Consider the following 13,477-nt stretch of genomic DNA (forward strand, 5'->3'; position numbering starts at 1 on the left):
ATTTTGTGTCATCGGCGAATTTAATTACCTCACTAGTTATTCCCATCTCTAGGTCATTTATAAATACATTAAAAAGCAACGGACCCAGCACAGACCCCTGCGGGACCCCACTAACTACCCTCCTCCACTGAGAATACCCCCCTCGCATCCATTCTCCTCTCTCTCTCATGTCCCAGCCTGGCCCGCCCTCTTCTCCCCCCCCCTTCTCATCCATGCCCCCCCCCCTTCGCATCCATGCTGCCGTTTCTCCCCTGCCCTCCCGCTCCCATTGTTCAACTTTACTGGCCACCCTCTTCTCTCCCCCCAACTTCTTTTTTTTTCTTCTTTTTAAATTTACCTCCGTGGCGGTTCCGGCAGCGAAGCGTCAGAAAAGGAGGCGGTGCTCCCGACGTCTAGCTTTCCCTTCGCTGTGTTCCGCCTTCTTCTGACGTCATCCTTGACGTCAGAAGAAGGCGGAACACAGTGAAGGGAAGGCTAGAGACGTCGGGAGCGCCGCCTCCTTCCCTGACGCTGCGCTGCCGGAATTGTTTGGTTTTTTTTCCGCCCTCGACGTTATGACGTTTGACGCGAGGGCGGGGCAGAGACGGCTGGCTGGCTTGAAGGCTTCACACCACGAATCCACGAACCCTTCAGCCTGGGAGTGACGTCAGATGGCTTCAGAACGTTGTCCTCAGAACGTTGAGGGTGCGTTTTATTATATTAGATGGTATCTGTTATACCATATTTATTTCATCATCAATAAAAACGTTGAAACATAAAATTATACAAGATGAACAAATAGCCTAGTAGTTAGTGCAGTGACTGGGGAACCAGGTTTGATTTCAACTGCAGCTCCTTGTGACTCTGGGCAAGTCACTTAACCCTCCATTGCCCCAGGTATAAAATAACTACTTGTACAGAACATGTAAACTGGTTTGATTGTAACCACAGAAAGGTGGTATATCAAATCCCATCCTTTTCCTTTCCATTAAATCAAGTTAGTATCAGATTTAAAAAACAAACAAACCTAAATGTCATAGATAATTTTAAAGCATTCCTTTACTGATGGCTGTGGGAAAAAGAGGCTCAAAAAAGGGGGGGGAAGAGTCACAGGCAGAAACTGCAGGGAGGGAAGAAGCTTGGTGAGGTTAGGCGGAGAGCAACTAAAGAAGGGAAGGAGATGTTAGTGGGGAGACTCCCAGGAGAAGGTAGACCAATTAAGGTGGGGAGAAGGATAGCATAAAGCAGGCTCTTTTAGTTTCCATGCGCGTCAGGACTTCTTTTTGGTATGAATCATACATTTCGGAATAGATCTATTAAATATTTTCTACATAGACACAAAGAGGCCCTTTAACTAAGCTGCACTAAAAAATGCCCTGCGCTGTTGTCAGCGTATGGGTTTTTCTCACTGTGGCCACTTGTAGCATAATGGTAAAACAGCTGCATTGCCATATTTTTCTTTAATGCCCATACGCTAATTTCCCAATTAGTATGTGGCCATTATTACGGGAGCCCTTACCAACACCAAGGGGTCCTTTTACTAAGGCACGCCGAAAAATGGCCTGCGGTAGTGTAGGCACGTGTTTTGGATGTGTACAGGTCCATTTTTCAGTGTGCCTGTATAAAAGGCCTTTTGGGGGGGGGGGGCCGAAATAGACGTGCAGCAAAATAAAAATTGGTGTGTCCATTTTGGAACTGAGACCTTACTGCCACCCATTGACTTAGCGGTAAGATCTCACGCGTTAACCGGGTGGTAATCGTCAGCACATGTACACTGCCAATTACTGCCCGGTTAGCACTGCACAACAGAAAATAAAAACTTTTTTGGCGTGCATGAAAAATGGAATTACCACCCGGCGCATGTGGTAACCGAGTGGTAGTTCCAAATTGACGCACGTTGGACACATGTAGGCGCCTACGCGTCTTTGTAAAAGGGCCCCCTATTTTGTTGGCACTAAGGACTCCCACACTAACCCTGCAGTAATTGGGCAGCGTGCAGCAATGTGCCCATATTACCTGATTAGCACAGGGCACTCCTACTCTCCACCTATAGTCACACCTGCACTGAAAAATAATATTTTTCAGCATGGGATTATTGCACGCTGATGGGCACACTACTGCAGGGCAACTCAGCCCATCCCACGGCAGTGCTTTTTGCTGGGCAGTAGGCACTAGAGAATGACACGGGGATAAAATTTATTCCCGTCCCCGTGGGTTCTGTTTCCATTCCCACCCCATCCCCACAGGCCCCATCTCCATCCCCTTCCCATCCCCGCAGGTTCTGTCACCGTCCCCATCCCCATGGGCTCTGTTCTCATCTGCAGAAGCCTCAAACACTTATTTTATATTTAAATCTTTTTATTAAAGTATAAAAAGGAACAATATGCTGTGCAACTGTTGTGTATAAATTACAAATAGAAAACAATAATAACAAGGAGCAACTATAATAAACTCTCCCACCACCCTCCACCCTCTACCCTTCCAACCCCAACAATAGCTGACTTCTACTACCCCAAGGAATCCTAATCCACTCTGTTAAAATGTCCATGGGTACAAAATACAACCTGTTCTGTATGCCCTAGCAAGGGAGAAATATGCCCTATGAAGCACTGTTATGATTTTTTAAATCTGTGATGAATAAAAAGTCATCAACAATCTCAGGATTCAGTCTAGCTCTCCTGTCTTCCACAGTCCCTCCTGCAATAGAAGATGTCGTCTTAGAAGATGTGCTGGTTGCACATGCAAATTTTGGTAGCTGTGGCCAACATGTTTTGCTTGTTTTTCCAAAAAATAAAAATATTGTCGTCTGCATCATTCAAACATAAATAACAGTCCAGTTCATTAACAAGCTTCAAAGTAGAAAGTGACACGGGGACAAAGCCTCATGGGCTCTATCCCCATCCCCACCCCATCCCCATGGGATCTCTTCCCGTCCCGTCCCCATGGGCTCTGTCCCTGTTCCCATCCCCGTGGTTACCGTGGATCCCCGTCCAAGTGTCATTCTCTAGTAGGCACACACTAGTGCCTACTGTGGCTTAGTAAAATGGTCCCAAAGAAGGTAATTCTTTAAAAGGACACCCAGATTTAGCTGCCTATAACGTGCCTACTAGTAGCCTATTCTATAAAGAGGATGTATGTAACTAGAATTAAGGCCCCATCACTTGCACCAGCAGGAGCTGAGGTAAATGATTGCGCCTAAATCACAACAGATGACACAAAGTCTATACTATTCATTATTCTATGCATGCAACTTTGCATCCTGCCCACACACACCCAGACTCTGTCCAAATGAATGCCCACCTTCAACTGCATGCCATTGCATTTAGGTGCCATTTTATAGTGCATAGTCAGAATATTGACATTTCTGTGCATATCTGCACAGAAAGAAAACCAAAGCAAGAGTAGAGGATGACAGAATCACCAATCCACCAGGGAGATGTAGTTCAAAGCAAACTTATTCAAGCACCAAAAAGAGAAGACTCGACACAGCTGCCTGCCATAGGGGTCAGTATATACAATTGTATGTGAAAAGAAAATATTAAATCATAATAAATCCTCATTTTGTTTTCACATAATAGAAACATACATAACACGGCCAATGTCCAGTCTTCTCGTTTTTGTGCTTCAATAAAATCTGCTTTGAACTGCATCTCCCTGGTGGATTGGTGATTGTCCCGCTTATTTTCGAAAGAGAAGGTCGGCCATCTTCCGACACAAATCGGGAGATGGCTGGCCATCTCTCAAGTCTGGCGAAATCGGCATAATCAAAAGCCGATTTTGGCTGGCCTCAAATGCAGTCCGTCGCGGAGCCGGCCAAACATCAAGGGGGCTTGTCGGTGGCAGGACGGGGGCGTAGTTAACACATGGCTGCCCTCAGACGATAATGGAAAAAAGAAGGGCGGCCCTGACGAGAATTTGGCCGACTTTACTTGGTCCATTTATTTTCAGGACCAAGCTTCAAAAAAGTGTCCAAACTGACCAGATGACCACCGGAGGGAATCGGGGATGACTTCCCCGTACTCCCCCAGTGGTCACCAACCCCCTCCCACCCTAAAAAAAAATTAAAAACATTTTTTTGCCAGCCTCATATGTCATACCCAGCTCCATAACAGCAGTATGCAGGTCCCTGGAGCAGTTTTAGTGGGTGCAGTGCACTTCAGCCAGGTGGACCCAGGTCCATCCCCCCCCCCCTACCTGTTACCTTCTGGTGGTAAGTGTTGAGCCCTCCAAACCCACTGTACCCACATGTAGGTGCCCCCCTTCACCCCTAAGTGCTGTGGTAGTGGTGTACAGTTGTGGGGAGTGGGATTTGGGGGGGCTTAGCACCCAAGGTAAGGGAGGTATGCACCTGGGAGCAATTTTTGAAGTCCACTGCAATGCCCCCTAGGGTGCCTGGTTGGTGTCCTGGCATATCAGGGGGACCAGTGCACTACAAATGCTAGCACCTCCCACGACCAAATGCCTTGGATTTGGCTGGGTTTGAGATGGCCGGCTTCGGTTTCCATTTTCGGCGAAAACCAATGCTGGCCATCTGAAACCCGGCCATCTCTGACATTTGGCCGGCCCCAACCGTATTATCAAAATGAAAGATGGCCTGCCATCTGTTTCGATAATACGGTTCGGGACCGCTGTTTGCGGTGCCGGCCATATAGATGACCAGGGCTGTTCGATTATGCCCCTCTGTGTCATCCTCTCTTCCTGCTTTGGTTTTCTTTGTGTGAATCTTAGTAGAGGGTGTCTCCCTGCTTCTGCTGAGGACAGAATTTGGTGCAATCCATGGTACTTACGCATGTCGATTAATGTAACAGTATATTCTTAGGCTGCAAAACCCACATCCTGAAAAAACTTCAAACTGCCCAAAACACAGCAGCGAGACTCATCTTTGGCAAATCACGTTTTGAGAGTGCAGCTCCTCTACGTGCAAAACTTCACTGGCTCCCCATGAAAGAGCGAATCAACTTCAAGGGCAACACATTAATCCACAAAATTATCCACGGGGAATCTCCGGACTACATGATAAACCTAGTTGATCTCCCAACTAGAAACGTGTCTATTTCTTCACGAAATTACCTCAACCTGCACTATCCCAACTGTAAAGGACTCAAGTACAAAACCTATTATGGATCCAATTTCTCCTTCCTAGGCAGCCAAATCTGGAACGCCCTCCCTAGACCTATCCATAGTAACATAGTAAATGACGGCAGAAAAAGACCTGCATGGTCCATCCAGTCTGCCCTACAAGATAAACTCATATGTGCTACTTTTTGTGTATACCTTACCTTGATTTGTACCTGTCCTTTTCAGGGCACAGACCTTGTAAGTCTGCCCAGCACTATCCCCGTCTCCCAACCACCAGCACCGCCTCCCACCACCAGCTCTGGCACAGACCGTTAAAGTCTGCCCAGCACTATCCCCGCCTCCTGCCACCGGCTCTGCCACCCAATCTCGGCTAAGCTCCTTAGGATCCATTCCTCCTTACTCAGTCAGCACTTCAGATAACACCCCTCCGCAAACTTCAGATGAAAGAATCCATAGGGTTAGAGGTCTATGGAGCATTAGATCAGGAAGGAAGACTGTGGCTCCTACTCTTCCTCTTCCCCATCAAGGAAACCAAGCACAAAGGATAAGTTAGTGTGCAGTGCACAGAGAGACACGTGCACCATCATGATCAGTACTTTGCTGTTGATTCATGAGAGATTGGACAGGGATGACCAATATGCATTCAAAGCTAAAAGTAAACTTATTTTATTAACAAATTTTTATCCCACCCAACCTAGATAAGCTTATCCTTGGTGGATAATTAAAGAAATATATATCAGGTAGATACTTATTGCCATAGGAATGGTATTTAGTCCTATTGTTTGGTTAGGAAGGATGTTTTAATCCTAACTTTGGGGAAAATGTATATTTTTCTTCATTCACTATAGATTTATTTGATTCTAGTGTCGCACTGATAGTATAGACTTTGTTTTCTTGTATTTGAAAATATCATAATTTCTATATTCTGCTGTTGAGAGCTGAGGCTTTGGATTGAGTGGAATGAATGCTTTTAGAACAATAATATTAGTCTACCCGATCAATCTATGGCCATCTTCCATTCAGGAAAGCACTAAAAACCTATTTATTCAAGCAAGCCTACCCAAAGTGCCCAGACTAGTCGTATGAACCCATCTACCTAACATATACCGAAGAGACAACGACATTGACCCAGACCATATCTCCCACCTGACCCACCTCTCCATTGCCTATCTCTACCTACCTATCTATTCTATTCTATTTCTATGATACACCTAATTCTTACTTTCCCCAACAATATTCTGTATTCCCTGTTACTTTGTAAGCCGCATTAAACCTGCTTTTAGTGGGAAAGTGCGGGATACAAATGTAATAATAAATAAATATCTGCTGAGATACACACATATATGACAGTATTCTGGTTCTTTATCTGGGTTCCCTGTGCCTAAATCTTGGCACCTTTTTTTCTAGAATTGCCCTCAAATTGTAAGAAATCCTTTCGTATATTGGGCCTAATTCATTTCTTTTACTTGTGTTTTTGTACCATGTTGCACCCCTGAAATGATTTAAAATAGGTCATTGTACTATCCTACAGTAAAGAGAACCTGAAAACTCACTTTGTCTATAGGAATATTTTTGTACCATGATATGTGATTCCGGGGACGAACAATATAATTTTCTTCTTGTTTGCATAGGATCAGGATACTCTTTTGAACCTGGAGTTTCAGTTTTTGATGTCATCTTTTTCTGGCCATGAGATAATTCATCATTATCTAAATAAAAAATAATGAACCAATTATATACACTGTTTTAGACATGTGGAGGGTAAAGGGCACCTACTATAAGCACTGGGGAGCCGATGCACAAAGGCACCTGTTAAATACGGGTGCTGTGGGAAAACTTACTGTACCAAGTCGCAAACACGAATGATGCACAAAGGATCGTATGTAAATGAGATGCACAGATCCCCCTTTGTGCATTGGTCACTGTTTGCAACTTGAAGCTGTAAATGCATTTGACAGTAGACTACCAGGGAGTTTTTTGAGTTCCATGGGGAGGGGGGCTCAGGAGGGGGTCCTTCTTTTGAGCCCCTACGTGCAACTCGAAAAACTCCCTGGGGGTCTAGTGACCCCCTCCCCACACATCCAGAAAATCCCTGGTGGTCCAGTGGACCCCCATCCCAACCCCCCCAGCATCCCCACATGATCCCCACTTATATGGTGTTTAGCCCCTCCCAGTGCATCCTAGGATGCACTGGGCAGAGCCTGGGCACTGCCATTTTGAGAGGGCCAGGCTCAGAGGCAGGAGACAGGAGACGTTGCTCCTGCCTCCAGCACGTTTAAGGAATATGGGGGGGGTTGGGTGGGGGGTCACTAGACCACCAGGGAGTAAATTGTTTAGAATAAAGAAGGGAGGGTTGTGGTCAGGAGGTGGTCCACTGGACCACCAGGGATGTGTGGTTTGTACAAAAGGAGGGTTTTTAAAAATTATTTATTTATTTATTTATGGAATTTTTTAGCCGATGAAGATTCCATCCCGTAAAATCAGAATATAACGGTTTCTGGATCGGGAATGCAGAGGCTTTTTCCTCCATAAGAATAAGACAGTTGTAGCCACGCCATTTACAGCCACTCTCTTGAACTTGATTTATCCTTGCCATTTTTAGGGCAAAGACCGTAGAAGTCTGCCTGGCACTGGCCTTGTTCTTAAATTTCTGAAGTTGTTGTCAAAAGCCCCCTGAAAAGCTCCTCTCCGCCCATCCAAATCTAATTCAGCCTCCATCAGGGCAGAGACCGTACAAGTCAGCCCAGCACTGGCTTTCCTACCTAATACTACTACTACTACTTAACATTTCTAGAGCGCTACTAGGGTTATGCAGCGCTGTACAAATCTCCCCTAATCTTCTTTGGATCTAATTTTTCTAAACAGAATTCCTTTGTGTTCCTTACATAGTTTCAAAGTACTTTGCAATTGTTCAAACATTTAGAGTCCTTTTACTAACTGGCAGTAGGGCTACTGTGCGGGTAGAACGTGGCAAAACAGCATTACCGCCGTGTGCGTCCAGGTGCTCAGCAGTAGTTTTGTTTTGCAATGTGCTGTTTCCTGCACCAGAAAACATTTTGTCTTTTCTAGCACGTGGGGCAGTGCGTGAGCCCTTATCACCTACTAATTAGGAGACGATAAGGGCTCAAGCAGTAAATGGCCACGTACTGTTTTAATTAAAATACATTAATCCAACCTTTATTAGTAAACTCCCTTAGCAAACGCTGTGCATTGTATGCCTTATTTTGTTGCAAAACTTTAATCATTATTTTACTTTCTTCATTAAACGCTATTTTCACTAAAACGGATCATAATGGTCACTTCCTGAATGACATCATTTTGAAAACAGGGCTCATCTATTTTTTACAGCACCTTGCAGTCAATTACACCTGTCAATAATAGCAATAATCTATATAAATAAAATCCCCCCTCAGACGTTCTGAAGCTTACTCCATCTGTCCTGAACTCCTGTCCTCCTGGTAGGCTAGGCTATTCGGACTACTCACCCTCAGTCTCAGCCACGCCCATCTGGGCCGTAGGCCACGCCCCATCTGCACATAAAAAGCACCCTCAACGTTCTAAAGCACACTCTGAGGCTTCAACAGTTCATATGTTCGAAGCTCTGTAACCATTTTAAGCACACTACATCTCTGCCCCGCCCTGACCTATCAGAGAAGGGAGGAGTGTCACAGCTGCACCGCTCTGACCTATCAAAGGGAACTGAAACAGGAAAAGGGAAGAGCGTAACACCGAATGGCAGACCTATCAGAAGGAAGTCAAATAGAAGAAGGGAGGAGCGTCAGAGGCCAAGGGGACGGCCGTATCCAGTGTTGCCAGGTGGGCGGTTTTACCGCCCAATTGGGCGGTTTTCCGCGATCCGCCGCGGGAAATTTTTGCCAGCGGCGGGTTGCGGTTTTTTGGGCTTTTTTTTTTGATTTTGGGCAGTTTTCCGGCGTTTTTTTCGGCCGCGGGGGGCGGGGTTAGTGACGTTTTGGGCGGGGTTACTGACGTTTCTGGGCGGGGCCGATGACGGGGGAGGCGGGGCCGATGACGAGAGAGGCGGGACCGGTGACGGGGAGGCGGGGCCGATGATGGCGGGGGCGGGGTTGCTGACGGCGGGGGCGGGGTTGCTGACGGCGGGGGCGGGGTTGCTGACGGCGGGGGCGGGGTGATGACGCGGGGGTGGGGGTGTCAGGGGCGGGGTTTGAGTTTGGGCGGGTTTTGGGCTGTTTTTAGGCTGGATTGGGTGGGAAAAAAATTTTCCACCTGGCAACCGCGGCCGTATCTACATCTCATAGGTTTCCTTGCTTTCTTTTCAGTGTATTGCAGCTGCAGGCTGCAGCCACTTAGGTAAGTCTAGCAAGCCTGTCAGCTACTGAATACAGAAAGCAGAAGATAGCATGTGGGAACTTGCTCCATTTTGTTCTCTGGAATGCAGTGATTATTATACAAATGGTCTTGCTTTCATTATTTTGGTAGGGGCTGCCTTCATGACTGTCCACAGTCCCCCCAGTCCTGATACCTGACAGGGGGGACAGGGAAGGACACTCACTGTCTCACATAAGCACTCAAACACACTCATTCTCACATACACACACGCTCTCTCACAGACACACTCACACCCACTTGCACATTCTCACTCTCACACAGGCACTCTCACAGACACTCTCTCAAACATACACACTCCGCGCAAAACCTTGCTAGCGCCCGTTTCATTTCAGCCAGAAACGGGCCTTTTTTTACTAGTTTTTAATAATAGTACATTTGCTTTTGGGTTATTTGGAAAAAAGTTGGGATCCTGGATTTCTGAACACTTCCATTACCTATATCAGGGGATAGGAATTTAAAACAAGAGATACTTTTGGATTGTATGAATAAGATAGGGGTTTGGCTGTCTAACGGGCCCTTTTACCAAGCTGCAGTAAGCACTAATGCATGCTTACTGCAGCTTAAAATGGCGTACTGTGGGGCTCACTGAGGCATCCCATGGTAGGCTATACATGTGTACATGCTACCTACATGCAACTCTGCCATTATAGAATGCTAGCTTAGTGCCCAGTTTTTTGGCACCTAACTTTAGGTACCATTTATAGAATTCCCCCCATATGTACAACTGAATAAGGTACGTGGAACAGAGTCATCGAGAGACAAAGCTGGGCCCAGGGCAAACAATCTTGAGGGTGGCCCCCTGGGCCCTCCTGGGACCCCACCCTCTTGTAGGACACCAGCCCCCCTGTCCCCCACCTGGCAGTACCTTACTGCTCACTTGGTCTGTTTCCTGCTCCTGTGTACCGGATTATCGTGTTGACTGTGCTCTCTTGGACACAGGTCCTTCTTCCTCCCATGTGGAAATAGGAAGCACTTCACATAGGAGGCGGAATGTGGCCGGCAGAGAAGAGTTAATATGATAACTTAATAACCCAGCACACAGGAGTTGGAGATCAATCCAGCCTTCTGCCTGGACCTGGCATCAGAAGCCCAAAGAAAGTGTTTTTTCTATTGCCAGTGCTGCCCCCCCCCCCCCCTTGGAGGCTGGGCCCGGGGGAATCTTGCCCCTCCCTCTCAATGGCCCTGATAAGGAACAGGTCACTGTTAGAGGGTATGCTCCAATTTACTCCAGATGTGGTGTGGGTAGCTCACTGGTCAGTAGTGCTGTCCAATTCACAATTCGAATCAATTTGCCAATTCATTTTGGGTGAATCATTTCAAATCGATTTGTTTTCACAAAAAATTGGGAGTCCCGATTCAGGACTTCCCAACACCTCACTCCCTCCCGCTGTCAACCAAGCTGCTGCTACTACTTCTCTATAGCAGCAGCGGCAACAAAATAATGTACACTCACCACAGGGCTGGATTGATGACTCTGTATTGGCGCTGGCCCTGGAACAGGAACTAACATCAAGGGGGTGAGACCGGCAGCCATACCAATGGAAAGTCCGGCTCCATAGAGAGTTTAGCTTCCTTTGCCACTGCTGCTGCTCTAGAGAAGTAGCAGCAGCAGCAGGGGTGTCAGGGTAGGAGGGGGAATAGAGGAGGCATATGCTAGATTTGGGGGAACAGAGATGGAATGGTGGCTGGATGAGAGAGGTGGGGGAGAGAGACAGGGCAGAGGCTGGATGGAAAGGGGGGCAGAGAAGGTGGACAGAGGCTGGATTGAAGGGGAGAGAAGGAGAGCAGATCATAGATGTAAAGAGGAGAAAGGAGGAAGGCAGAGGCTGTATGGAAGGGGGAATAGAATGAAGACGCACCCTGGATAGAAGGGGGAGAAAAGGAGGGCAGACACTGGATGGAAGGGGCAGAAAAGGAGGGCAGAGGCTAGATAGAAAGGGGGCTGAGAAGGAGAGTGAACCATGGATGTAAGGAGAGAGGAGGAGGGCAGATGCTGGATGGATGTTATGATTCTGCTAAGACAGGAAGGGGAATGACTGGGACTCACTTCTGATTGGCCTGTTAGGGATTGAGCTGCCATCTGAGGCAGCAGATGTCAGAGGTCAGATCTATTTATTCTTATCTCTCCCTTCAGTCTATGCTTTAGCGTTTGATCCCGGTCATCTGAAGCCTGTTACTCTTTCTCTGTCTGTGCTAGTAGCACACCGTACTGTCTTGGGGGTTGTTTACTCCTCTCATTGCTCGTAGTTTCTCTGTGTGCTGGTTGTTCCCAGCGTATGCTTGTTTGTTTCCCTAGCTAAGCTGCTCTCACTGATTGTCGCGTCCCTGTTGTTTCTTGGTTGGTGAGCCCTCAAGTTCCCCGAGGCCCCACAAGGCCCCAGAGGGCAGCCGAGCACCCCGAATCTTCACCCGCGGCGACCGCCGTTCACCGAGGGTTGAGCCCTCAGCTGCAGGCGGCCAGCAGGACTGCTGGAACCGCGGGGTGACGGCTGACCTGGCTGACAGTAAGCACGCAGTCTTTAAGGGAGGACTAGCAGAGGCGGCTAGGACTCCGAGAGGAGATTCAGGCTCTGGAGATGGCTAGCCGAATGGCTAGCTGAAAACACAGTCTCTGAAGGGGGCTAGCAGGACGGCTAGCGGAAGACACAGTCTCGGAAGGGGGCTAGCAGGACGGCTAGCTGAAGAGGAGCACTGTCTCTGGAGTAGGCTAGCAAGGACGGCTAGCGGACGACACAGTCTCTGAAGGGGGCTAGCAGGACGGCTAGCTGAAGAGGAGCACTGTCTCTGGAGTTGGCTAGCAAGGACGGCTAGCGGAAGACACAGTCTCGGAAGGGGGCTAGCAGGACGGCTAGCTGAAGAGGAGCACTGTCTCTGGAGTAGGCTAGCAAGGACGGCTAGCGGACGACACAGTCTCTGAAGGGGGCTAGCAGGACGGCTAGCTGAAGAGGAGCACTGTCTCTGGAGTTGGCTAGCAAGGACGGCTAGCGGAAGACACAGTCTCGGAAGGGGGCTAGCAGGACGGCTAGCTGAAGAGGAGCACTGTCTCTGGAGTAGGCTAGCAAGGATGGCTAGCGGACGACACAGTCTCTGAAGGGGGCTAGCAGGACGGCTAGCTGAAGAGGAGCACTGTCTCTGGAGTTGGCTAGCAAGGACGGCTAGCGGAAGACACAGTCTCTGAAGGGGGCTAGCAGGACGCAACCCCTGTGTCGGCTTCTGACAAACAAAACGGAAGCGCTGGATCCCTTCCGTCTCGGGGTTTAAATCCCCCGCCCGTCCTTCCTCTGGTAACAGCTGGAGCCAATCCTCTTCGCCCAGGCAGGCAGAGGGGGCCCGGATTGGTGCCCCTGTCTGGCGGGCGGAGTCTCCCCGTTGGTGCGCCAATCCGGTGCAAGTGGGCGGAGCTGCCTCGCTGGTCCTGCTCCAACGAGGAGGACGACGACGCCGGCGCCGCCATCTTGGCCGGCGGATCTCCTTCTCCGAGGCCGGCGCTTGCTCCCTCGGATCGCCGGCCTCGGAGCAGCCAGCGGCAGCGCCGGCCCTGTCGGCAGCCTCATCCCGCCGTCCCGGATCCCGTGGGCACCCCTGGTTACCGCTCCCTCCTGCGGGCCGCCAGGTAAGAGCCCGGGACGGGACAGTATCCTCCCCGGATGCCCCCTTCTCCCGGGGCCCGGGTTTGGACGGATATCGGGCGTGGAAGGCTTTAACCAACTCTGGAGCATGTACATTAGCAGCGGGTTCCCAGGAGTTGTCTTCGGGACCGAAATATTTCCATGATAACAAATAATACAGCCTTCCCCGCCGCCTTTTAGAGTCGAGGACCTCTTCTACTTCATACTCCGGATCAGGAGTAACCTCGAGAGCTTCCTCTTCGGATGGGTGAGGGTGCCACTTGGACCCCCGAAATCTCTTCAATAGGGAGATATGAAAGGCGTTGTGCACTCGCAGGGTCCTTGGTAACCGCAACCGGTACGTGACTGGTCCAATTCGTTCTTGGATAGCAAAAGGTCCAGCATACCGAGGTCCCAGTTTCCGGGAGGGCACCCGGAGCCTC

The 13,477-nt window shown here is 48.8% G+C and overlaps 1 protein-coding gene across 2 annotated transcripts in view; it reads right to left on the reverse strand.

Moving 5' to 3' along the window:
- Positions 1-13,477, reverse strand: part of TMEM71 (transmembrane protein 71) — an 86,024-nt gene that overhangs the window by 36,615 nt on the left and 35,932 nt on the right. For both annotated transcript variants that reach the window (XM_030219321.1, XM_030219312.1), the window contains exon 6: positions 6,612-6,767. In XM_030219321.1, coding sequence (XP_030075181.1) covers positions 6,612-6,767 — 156 coding nt within the window. The remainder of the gene's footprint in view (positions 1-6,611; positions 6,768-13,477) is intronic.

This window comes from Microcaecilia unicolor, chromosome 1 (genome assembly GCF_901765095.1).
Source record: "Microcaecilia unicolor chromosome 1, aMicUni1.1, whole genome shotgun sequence".
In the NCBI taxonomy this organism is placed as follows: Eukaryota; Metazoa; Chordata; class Amphibia; order Gymnophiona; family Siphonopidae; genus Microcaecilia; species Microcaecilia unicolor.